Source organism: Catharus ustulatus, chromosome 2, assembly GCF_009819885.2.
Source record: "Catharus ustulatus isolate bCatUst1 chromosome 2, bCatUst1.pri.v2, whole genome shotgun sequence".
Classification (NCBI taxonomy): domain Eukaryota; kingdom Metazoa; phylum Chordata; class Aves; order Passeriformes; family Turdidae; genus Catharus; species Catharus ustulatus.
Genome location: NC_046222.1, coordinates 46,437,973 through 46,449,958, shown reverse-complemented (window position 1 = coordinate 46,449,958; position 11,986 = coordinate 46,437,973). Strand labels below are relative to the sequence as shown.

The 11,986-nt window shown below is 41.3% G+C and overlaps 1 protein-coding gene across 3 annotated transcripts in view; it reads left to right on the top strand.

Moving 5' to 3' along the window:
• Window positions 1-280: 280 nt before the first annotated feature.
• EXPH5 (exophilin 5) overlaps window positions 281-11,986 on the top strand; it is a 35,716-nt gene continuing 24,010 nt past the window's right edge. The window contains exon 1 of one of the 3 annotated variants that reach the window (XM_033052443.1): window positions 281-443. In XM_033052443.1, coding sequence (XP_032908334.1) covers window positions 325-443 — 119 coding nt within the window. In that variant the 5' untranslated portion in view covers window positions 281-324. Of the gene's footprint in view, window positions 444-914; window positions 1,014-4,608; window positions 4,739-11,986 lie in introns of those variants that run through there. The other 2 variants (XM_033052445.2, XM_033052444.1) reach the window with 2 other exon arrangements.

The following is an 11,986-nucleotide window of genomic DNA, read 5'->3' as shown; positions in this document are numbered from 1 at the left end:
GCGGCGGGGCTGGCGGCGGGACACGAGCGCGGGGCGAGCGGCCACTCCAACACCAACACCGGATCCGGCTCCGGCTCCGGTCCCGACGGCGGTGCCGCCTCCCCGCTCCTCCCTGCCCTGCCCTGCCCCGCCCCGCCCCGCCGGGCTGCGCTGCGATCGCTCCGGAGGAGCTGCCCAGCCGTGCCAGGGCGGTCCCGTCGGTGGCCGCTGCGCTGTGGCCGCTCGGGGCCCCGCGGTGCCGGCGTGCGCGGCGCGCTCGGCCATGCCGCTGTGGCTGCGCGCTCCGCGGGGCTCTGCGCTGCCCGCCCGCCGGTAAGCCAAGCCATGAGCGCAGCGCCCCAGGGGCCAGATCTCAGCTTTCTGGACGAGGAGGAAGCCAGGGCGATTTTCCAGGTGCTGCAGAGGGACGCGGAGCTCCGGCGGGCAGAGAAGGACAGAGTCAGGTACCGGCTTTCGGCGCCGTTCTGTTGGTGCCATCGCGGAGGCGGAGGGCACGGGATGGGATTGCGGAGGGCACGGGATGGGATTGCGGAGGACGCACGGCCCCAACCCGGCGGCGCGGGGAGAGAGCTGGAAAGGGGATGGAGAGCGGGAAAGGCGCCCCGCGGGGAAGGGGCTGCGGGGCAGGCAGAGCTGAGCTCCCGGCGGTCCTGCCGGGGCATCGGGAGCGCCAGTGCCTCCCGCCAGCGCTGGCTGCCGCCGGAGCCGTCCGGCCGGGCACCTGCAGCATCGGGACGTTTGGGAAATGCGTGTTGTGACAGACACGGCTCTGAGTCACGGCTGCGGCTCCCCGTGGCACCTCTCCTTCCCCGGGGAGGAGGAGGAGGAGGAGGAAGCCGCTTCTGTGCTTCAGCGTGCCGCTGGCAGGGGTGTGGGCTAAACACCGGTACCCGGGAGACCACGGCGTCGGGGAAGTTGTGCCGGACCTTGCAGGGAAACGCGGCAGTTCTGCGGCTTTTGGGTCCATCCCTGCAGCTTTTGGAAATAAAGCCAGGCACTCACCTGCCTGAAAGGTAGCTCACAAGACTCTTGAAAGTGACTTAATTGAATTCTCTCCGCCTTTTCAAGATACAGGATACCTTGCCCTTACTTCTAGTTCGTATTTCTCCTTTGTGCAATCATCAAAGCTGTTTGTGTTGATAGTGAAAGCAAGGTCGAGGAATTAATAGAAATCAGGCTGGAAAATGAGCCGTTTATTATTAAAGGTTATAATTTCTTCCCACAGGTATGACTTTTGGCACATTGTGAAGTGAGAGGCAGTGTGGGCACTTCTCACACTTGTGTGAATGCTTTTGCGTAAGATATAGAGGGAATGTTAATGAGTAACATTTGTGTCAAGTGGATTCTTGTACTGTGTATTTTTTATTTCAGTAAAGTGGATTTTATGATGAGCATGGTTAAATATTTTGTGTCAACAATGACTTACATCTAAAACTTGTCTTGGTTTTCTGTGGCATGTGAACCTGGACTGAGTTAAGTTTGGCAATTTCTTTCTTCCATAATTTGGTATTACTTTCCTTTTTCTGATTAATTTCTGTTCCATGTGTCTTATTATTACCCTCCCAAAAAGGATGACTATTTTGCTGGATATAGGGAATTAAATAGCTGGAGAGCTGTAAGTTTTAACTCTAAAGTTTTTGGGACTAAAGCTGAAGCAAATGTGTTGAAACTTCCAATTCTGTGGAGAGCTTTGTGAAGCAGTAGCCTGCTCTTGAGCTTGAGGCTTTCACTTGCCCCCAAATTTGTATTTGTTTCTTCATCTGTGCATTTAGGACTTTGCCAATAGAAAATGTTCTCTATGTGAAAGCTGTCAAAATAAACATGGTCTAACAGGATGTTTCTGGTGATGCATCACTGAGATGTAGTCTGTTTAAATTTAATTTTAAATGTACTCAGTTTCAGCTGAAGAGGCATTCACAAGTTGAGCAGAAGGTAGGTGAAGCATTTATGACCAAGGCACCATACTGAAAATCTAGGTTAAACCCTGGATCTGTCAAAGGTATGTGTCCTTGGGCAAGTTTCCTAATCTCCCCTGGACCCAATAAAAGTACTTTCATTCTCACTCCACTTGTCTACCTGGTCTTATTTAAACTGTAAGCTCTTCAGGCCAGAAGACTCCCATCAGGAGCAGACAGGTTCCAGTCTGTGTGGTGTTGCCCTGTGCTACTATAATCAAAGTAATAACAGTGATCACCCTGGAGGGCCAAATCTTGCAGTTCCTATATGACCACAGTGAGCTTCAGAGGCTCTAAACAAAATTGCATTTGTTCCCCTTTGTCCCATATGCCTGCCTCCTTGTGATTCTTATTACTATTATTTTGATAATTAACTTCATAGACATTTTTTCTCAGTTTAAAAGTTTTAAAAGAGTGCCTGAGAACTGTGGCAGCCCACTCCTGGGACATTTTTGAAGTGTGATTTTGAAGCTAGCAATGCTATCAATCAAACAAGGCATATAGGAGACACTGTGGAATGGAAGGAACAATTTCATTAAAACTACTCTTTTTGCACAAAGTTAGTGAAGTGAGCTGCCCTTCAAAATGCTCTTGGGCATGGTTTTGAAAAGAGCTAGCTGGAGCTGGGCAGGGCCAGGGAGCAAATCAATTACAACCCGTGGTCAGTAACAAATTGGTAATGTGTCTTCAGTGACCATCAGTATTTACAATATAGCATGTTCCTGTATGGACCAATCTAGACTGGATTGACAGAGGGAATGAAGCATTTGCTGGCAGACCAAAGTCAGTTTCTGACGATGGTGCTGATCTTGTCCATATTGTTTGATGTCATACAAGCAAGCACATAGCTGTCTGCCAGTCTCTTAAAAGATCAATGAGAAATTAAAATCCATTCCCAGATGTAACTCTAGAATCCAAAAAGCAGGAACAAGCCACATTTGTTACATTGAAAAATGTTCACATCAGTTAATTTTGAAAGATGAAATAAGAAACAAAAAATAAAATCAGATGAGGAAATCTGATGTTCTCTGTCGTTTATTGTGGCTTCCTCAAATGTGTTGAGCTTGCAATTGTTTTCTGACAAATACATTTTTTCTCTTTTCTTGTTGCTTACCTACACTGTGTAGAACTGGGTCTCTCTTCATCCAGTCAGCCCATGCCTTTGTGAAATGAAGTGTATGATGGGGATATTTTCTGGGGAAAGTTTGCTTTATACAGCCTCTTTCATCTCCTTTTCTCCTTGTAGCCTTTGTGTAGAGCAGGAACGTGTGAGTTAGGTTGTCAATTGTGCACATTTGTGTAGTTCCCAGCTCTGCTTGGTGCTTCCCCTCCTGTTGCTCCTGATGCCCCAGCACATTCTCTGGGTACCATTGGCGCTTTCTTGGCTCCCCTGGCAGCCTTCAGTCCTCTAACCTGGGACACCTGTCAGTATAGCTCTTGCTTTTGTACAGAAATGAACTACATGTCCTGTTGGACTTTAAGTTATTCTTGCTATGGGCAGGGAGCAGATCTCTTGCCGTGTCCTGGCCTGCTGGTTCCCAGGACTGCATTTTTTTTGGCGTGCTCTCTCCTTCCAGTGCCCTCTCGTGGCTCCTGTCAGCAGTATCTCTGAGCAGCCACCACAAACCTGCCGTACCTGCCTCCTTCTCCTTGAAACAAGTTCAGAGAAGCAGCAACAGTCAGCTTTGGTGTAACTCATATGGCTGCTTATGCACCAAAAATACTTCAGAAACTTATTAATCACGTGTGGAATAATGTAAAAGAAAAAGATACGTATTAGTTGAGTAACACTTGCCTTCAGATTTCTTTACTCATCCAATCCAGTTTCATTCATCATAAGTGTTAGCATGGAAGAGAGATGAAATTTAAGGTTTTTTTATATCAATATACATGCATTGTTCCATAGTAGCATCTGCAGTATTAAGGCAGAGGTCGAATTCAAGTCATGAAATGCTATTTAATAAGCCTGGTTAATGAAACTAATGATTTTACAGATGCTTGTGGAAGGAGGTTCCTTGTCACAAATATTTCAGTTACAATTAGATGCCCAGGAGAAGACAGGGAGGAATACAGCATGTTCACAGTGCAGTATCATGTTCAGATGGCTCCCCAACAATTCAGTTTCCATAAGAGTGCAATGAATGCTGACACAGTTATTACTATCACAGAGCAACTTTCCGTATGTATGAAACAGGCTTGAAAATCACAACATAAAAACATTCAAGATACTATTTGATTTGTGGTTTCAAGACTTCAGGATGCACTCAGCTCATCTTCTTAAGCTTTGTTCTGCAGCTGCTGGGGACAGAAATGAAAAAAAGAACTGACAGTTAATATTTGCACAGATAGCTCCCAAAGGCTAAACAAACCTGTAGATGCTTCTCTTTTCTGTCCTTTATTGATGAAGCAAATAGGCAGGGTGAAGAGAGGCTGACTGCTTTCCACTTCTTCAGGACAGCACTTCAGAGCCTGGCAGGTAGCAGAGGAACTGGCAGTCCCTGTAGGAAGTCTCAGCAGCATTAGAGCATGAAGCTCTGGGATACAGAGGTGGAGCTAATGCCTTTTATCTCCAAGGCAGCTCCTCCCTCTGCGGAGTGTGGAGAGGCAGGCAGTGCCCAAGCAGGTGTCGTTCCAGTCAGCCTTGGGTCTCTGATGTCTCACAGTGTCTGAGCACTGGTGGTGAGATGCACCTCCACCCCTGGTACTGCGTCAGGGCCCAGAGAAAGCAGCTGAGATGAGAAGAGCCAGGAGACATGGGGACAGCCACTTAAAAGAGGCAGCAGGTAGGGGGACGTGGCGTGGGAACAGGTAGCTGCTACAGTTGCAGGTTGTCTAAAAAAATGAACAGTTGGAAGATAGAGCAGAAGAGCTATGGATAAATAGAAAATGCATGTAAAAAGGCACAAAAGCTCTGTGTTCTTCAATAATTTTATTTAGGAGACTTGGCTGTTTTATATAATGCTCCTATTATACAACTGCATGGAATTGTCTTGTGCTATTTTTGTTTACTAATCCTTGATAAAAAGGGAAATACTGTTATCTTCACTTTCAAATGAGATGCTGAAAACAACTGAGAGACTGAGCCACAGAATGGGGAAATGAACCTACCTTCCCTAACAGCAATTTAGTTTCCAGATAGTGTTTTGAGAACTAATTTTGCATGTATTATTTAAGGATTTTTTTCTTTTTTTGCAGTAGGAATAATGGCAAAAAATTAATTTCCAGCTCTAGAACATATCTGGCACATCAGCCATTGTCTATGAATAGGAGCTGAAAAAAAGAGGAAAAGGAAATGGAGCTTTTGGGAAAGGAGAGCACTCATTCTATTTGGTTTAATTAATTTTGCTCTTTTCCAGGTTGGTTTATGCTTTTTGGGGGGGTTTAATAGATTTGTTTTGCAGATGTCAATGAGAATAGACGGCAGCAAAACAAAGGTTTATTTCAATTTACCCTCAAATTTGAAGATGAAAAGCATATAAAATTAATTGCGAGGTACAGTCAGCGCCACTTGGTGCCCCACTCTTGCTGACCCATTAACAACATTTGAGTGTTGTGGGAAAGATGAATCTCCTCCTTAGAGTGCTCTAGACAGTCTCTACAATAAATCATTTGGATGTAGTTACTTGTTACAGGCACACAGCTGTTCTTATTGCCTCACGGCAGATCATTTACTGAGTTAATTTGTTCCAAGTAACTCCATTTGCTCTCACAGAGCAAATTTGCTCTCTCTTCTATTGCTCTGGCAATAGAAGGTGGGAATAAAAGTAAATAAAAGTAGATTTTATTTTCTCAGATTTCTTAAAAATTGTTTCACCTTCTTCTCTTGGAAGAGGAATTTGTTGCAGAAGTGTGGACACATTCAGTTTTGTATGTATTGGAGCTTATTCATACTTGGGTTTCAATATATTTTCTTGCTTACGGTTTGAGGGTCTGCCATTGCAGGCTTTATTTTGTCATAATCACAAAAGTAGTCCTGTTTACCTTCTTGGAGACCAAGAATAACTCCTTAGGTGTTAGAGATCTAGATTTAGGGCTCAAGTCCTCATAATTGCAAAAAAAAGTATTTAAATCAGCTCCAAAATACATGAGCTGCCTGGGTGAGGAGGGCACACAGGATACCAGGACAGCATTACTTGGGTATATTGTTGTTCCAGTGGAGCTCCCTCCCTGAACACAAAGCATTAATAAAGAAATTCTTTCATAAGAGATACTCCACCCGGGAATGTTTCAGGGCGCAAGTGTTCCATTGTGTCTTGTTTGTGGAGGAGATACTATTATTACTTACCACTGATACTGTGCCACCAGTGCGTTTAGTGGTTTGTAAACACTAATGAAAATAGGTCCTTGAAGCCCTGAAGGGCTAATATGATAAAGAAGTGCCAATAGAAGCAAAAATGTCAGGGATTAAAAAACCTTTGCTTGGTTTGGTAAACAATTACTATTGCAAGAATCCCATTTTGGGACTTCCCTTGTTCAAATGAGAGTATTGTAACCAAATGCAATTGATAAGTTGCATATCAAGATTTTTCCTCCCTGTGTTTCCTCCCAGGCAGCCAGACCCACAGGAGTGGGAAGGACATTTTCAGGACACTTTCACCCGTGCTCATTCAAACCCAGGCCTTGTGTCAGGTCTTTCACACTACTGAGACTAATGTTTGCATTTTCAAGTGACCAAACAGTGTAAAAGTGAAAATCACAAAGATTGTAATTGCTATTATTGAGCTCACTTTCTGATGTCACTATGACTGCCAAGAGTAGGATGGTGATGGTAGGATCAATTTCAAAATTGATGAGATTTAAGCAGACTTACTGTTAAGTCATAGGCAGACAGTCCAATTTTTTTAGGTTTTCCATGATCTTGTGACCCAGTTACAGCCTTGTGCACCTTGTAGGAAGTCTGCACACTTCCCAGCTTTAACCTTTCCAATAGTAATGTCTCTGTATTCTCAACACCCTCTGTCTCCTCCACAAATCAGGTGCAGAGGTTAAATTAATAATTGATATTAGTTGGAGTTGGAAATTGCTGTCAGGCAGAAGAAGACAGCTTTCTATACTAAGCAAGCAGAGAGTCACTGAGGTGCCTGTATGAGGAGAAGAGAATGATTTTCTCATGCTGGCAGATTCTATACATTGTGTCCCAAGACCTTCAAGTGCTTTATTATTTCAGAAATAATAAATTGGCTATGCCAGTAATTCAAAAAGGTGTTTCTCAGAAACACGTCTGGTCCATGCTCAGAGTGGCTGGCTGTCTCAGCCTGGCTACCAGCTGGGATCAAAGCTACTTGGGCTGTGTGTCAGAAATCCAGCTGATGTTCACTGGTTTTTGTCCCATACTGTTTTGATGACATTGGGAAATTGTTGTGTGTGTCCATCTCCTTTTCTTCTTTTAAATTTGGGTTTTGTTAGTGGTTTGTGAATTTAATTATCCTTTAAAATCTTTTTTTTTCTCTGAATCTAGTTTTCAAATCAAGTGGAGTTTGGCCCACTGGAGTTTTGAATTTTGGGCACAGAGACTCCATTTTCTTTTCCATTCCAGAAATTTAACACAGGACTATATAAACTAAGACCTGACCTCAGTTTGATCTTTGCTGTACTTGTTCTAAATTGAAAAATTACTAATTTCCTTGGATCTTACAGCCTGAAAAAATTCATTACTTATGTATTTAATGCAAGAAATTAATTAGAGCAAGTAGGGAAAGATGGGATTTGTTCTGAGGACACGTGCATCTAAAAGTTCATATGAAATGTATTCCTAATCCTTCTTTGCAGCTAAATTAATATGCTTATACTGTTAACTATGATAAAGTGTATTTAAATATCTGCATTTTAAAATTCTAACTGAAATTATCTTCCTTTTCTCAGTCTTACCTCAGAAATAAATAGATCCATATACTAGTACCATATTAACTGTGAACAAACACATCAAAGCCACAAAAGCTAAGAGTAAATGATGAAAAGTACAGTATGTTTACACTTTATAGCATGTAAATTACATAGAATTTACTTTGTTGTTGGAATAATCAAGGAACTATAGCATTTCTGCTTGCCATGTCTTTGGATTTTTAGATCAGTAGGGGTCTGAGTGCAAAAAGCTGCAGTCAGGAAAAGTGTGTCTGGGGTGCTCTGCAGTCTCTTTCTCCATTATAGACTTTTGTGTTCTTAAATACATATTTATATGTGTGTATTTGTGTGTTCTTTAATAAATGTAAAATTATACACATGTAAATATAATATTTTGAAGTATTATTATACTTTAATAGTTCAATTTCCAGTGGAAGAGTTGTGATAAATTATGAGTCTAAGGTACTATAACAGAGGATCTCTGTGTAAGTATATATTACATACATGTATCTAAGCATTATATTTCCAGACGAAAAACACCCACTGTGTCAACTTTTAAAGCTTTAATTAATTCTTATGACCTCTTTCCTTAATTGAAAGCAATGTAAATGAGTTGTGTTGCAGTAACACATAAACTGTATGCAGGTACACTGACCTGTCTTACTTCTGTTGTCCAGAACTGTAAACTCTGCGCAATGTGAGACTCTGCGCAGTTATCTGAGATTTCAAAGGTGTATTTTGAGATCCCTGAGTTTCAGGCTCAGCTCTGTACAAGCAGAAGTCTAAGCCTGTTTAGAGCCTCTCAATTTCAGAATGCTGTCCAGACCCATGAGCCATCATACACAAACCCGCTTGTAGAGGTGAGGATTTGCTCTTAATTTGAAACCAATTCCCCTCTTTCAGAGTTCTCACCTGGCTGTGTTTTGTTTCTTGTTTTTTGGGCCTTTTTTCTTATATCGTTTGTTAGGAAAGGTTTTGTATAAAGAAAGTCAAGCAATAACACGAGGAATAGAGTCTGCATTGTGTATCTTTGTAAGGCAGTTAACTTTACAATACATGACTGAGCTGTAAATTACTTGCAACAGACAACTGTCTCTGCATGCTATCAGTATTTATAAAAGTTGATTGTAATCAACTAGCAGCTCTACCCTGGCAGAGTAAATATGTCTGCTGTTAATCATTAGCTTCAGATTTATTGAGAGATCTGATCCTCAGCCTTTCAACCCATCATGTGGTATACATTGCATACATCTTATGTTTCCATGTAAGATTTCTGGGAGAGAAATTCAAGAGCTCAAAACTTATTCCTGGCATGCAGTGTTTTTGGACTGAGACTATATCTATGACTGCAAATAGATCAGAATCTTTGTATGGATAATTATATCCATTGCCTCTATTAGCATGTATTAATATTCATAGAAATTCCTATTAATGAAGTAATTTCATTAGAGACATTAATTACTACCATTCAGAAGCTATGTGACACATTTTAAATATGATAGGTGGCTTTTCTTTCCATTACATCATGGGTTTGTTTTGTTATTATCATATGCAAGTATTAATAGTGTAGTAAAGTAACACCCTTTTTTCTGGACTTTTGTAGCCTACAGAGACATTGTAACTAATCAATAAAATATTCACAGAATAGAGCTTCCCCCTGTTTTGGATGCATTGTGAAGAGAGTCAGCCCAGGCTGGAGAGTCACCAAGAGCTGTGACATTCCTAGTGGTATTCCACCTCATTGGCTTAGGCACAGCTGCCCAAAGGACTAAAACCTTTCATTTTCTAAGTATGTATAACCTCTAACAGATCTGCTTTTACAGACTTTTCTGTTTGTTCCAGCAGAGCTTAAATTATGTTTTCACTGTAAGCAGGATATCTGCTAAAGAAATAGTTTCATGTTACAAGGAATATTTTGAGGCATTGTTACACCTTGAGATACATGATTAATCACCCTCAGCTCCCGTGATCTCAGTTTTCAATGCTTTGTTTTGAAAACTTAACTTTTTGAAGGCAGTCATTGAGCTTCTCATTTCAGAGCTTTAACTGAAAGTTTCTGATTCCTGAGCTGCCAGAACAGAGAGGAGTTATGCAGTCAGCATGAGAATTAACCTTTGTTCTTGCCCTTACAACATTCCTAGTTTTCCATTTCAAAGGAAAGTGTCCTTCTGTGCTCTTGCTCAGGAAAGCAGACAAAAGCTTCAAGGGGAAAGGAGTGTTGGACTTGATGAAGGAAAACAGCAGCTAGCGTAAGTCAGTATATTAATTTCACATAGTTTAATATGAGAAGGTAATGTTTTGGAGAAAACAGAGGTAACTTTCAGTCTCTGTACAGATGGTGTTGAAGTTAAAGAATTCTAGACACAAAAGTCATTGTGACTTATAGAGTAGAAGGATTTGATGTCCATTGGGAGTCCGGTGTTTTGTGTATGCTCATAGTCTCCCTGTCTTTGTGGATTGTGTGTAATGAATGCACACAATGCCACTGGATTAGGCTGTCTCAAAGCAAGTGATCAGCTTTAATTTAAAATAATAAGTTTGTTGAATAGAGATAGTGTAATCATGTCAGATTTTGTGATTTATTCTACTTTTTAATTAAGAAGAGGAGAGGTGGAAATGGAAGGTTTTCCCTCATGAGCAGATAAGGTAGAACTTTAGTAAGCACAGAAAAGATGTTCTGCCTTTAACTCACATATTCCCTGACACACACAGCAGACCTTAATGTGTGAATCTGACACCTATTGTCAGAAAAGTGCTCTAAGGACAAAATTATATTTCTGTTTGCAGGTATCTGTTTATGTAGCCCTACTTGCTGTTTGAAAGGATACTTCAGGCTACATATCAAATTCATGTGCTGAAGTGTAATCTTTGTGTTTTAAGTACTTCTGCCTATTAAATGTACAGTCTGGGAGGAAAAACTAGAGGATGAATTCCCTTTTCACTTTCCTCTGCCTTCTGTGTCTTGGTTTTGCACATTACTGGAATCTAAATATTTAGGGATAAGTATGAGCTGCCAATGTCACGCGACCATTAAAGTGGAATTGAAAACATGTGCTGTACAGTTCAGAGCTGGGCACCCCTGGCCTTCTGGAGAATATTTCTTGGCACTTCAGTTGCTCCTTTCCATGCAGGGATGTCACCACTAGAGGACTCTAACTCTCCTGAACAGGCACCAGGTCAGGCTGCAGGAGGGAAAGTCCTTCCATTGCATTTGTTGGTGTTTGGGTCCTGGGCAGGCACAGACACTGAACCCACTCACTCTTTATTCTGCATTATTGTGCCAGGTCCTCTTTGCCCATGCACATCTTTAGTCTGTTGGTCACATACTCAGATAAACGTACCTGAGGGCAACTTAGTGGGTTAATGGGCATTATAAAATGAATACATAGTAACAAAAATGACAGAAGGATGAAAAGGATGAACACTTGAATAGAAAACTATTATTTCAGGGGAAAAGAAAATTAAATTTGAGCGTTTGATTGGCAACAACCTAGCAGGTTAGATTCAAGCATTATTGGCAACGCATTTTGTTCATCTAAATAGAGGAGACCTTGGCTTTTCAGATAATTACTCCAGGAATGCTTAATTTTATAAGTATCAAATTTAAAAATAAGTGATTTTTCAGTTAGATCTTTTTACATTGTCTTGTAGTGTATGCAACCAAAACATGGGAGTCTTTTTTCCTCTGTGATTCATCCACTTGTGCATAATGTCTCACATGTAATTATGACGCTGACTTGGTTCATTTTTATTAGCCAAACAGACAACAGTAAGAAAGAAAAATAAACAAAACATGCTTTAAAGTGAGTAAAAGTATATTAGCTACTAAGAATAAAGACTGCCTCAGAAAACAGACCTGTTGTGTGTCTGCCATGCTAGGAAAGAGTCTGTTGACTCATTGTTTTCCTTCCCGGTAGGATTAACCTGCCACAGGTTAATCTGGCACCTTGGAAACCAGAATGTTGTTGTTAGTGCTATTATATGTTTCTGGGAAATGACAGATAGTAATTTTTTTTTTAATTGCTTCAGCTGTAGTAGCCTTTGCCTTTGTCAGTAATACTTCTTTTCCCCTTTTTTTTTCTAAATAAGATGACAAATTGGAAATATGTCTTTAAATTATTTTCATAAAATAGAAAGATAAAGAAAATATACTTGCATTTGCATTTGTCCTGGTTTGGGACAAATTTGGA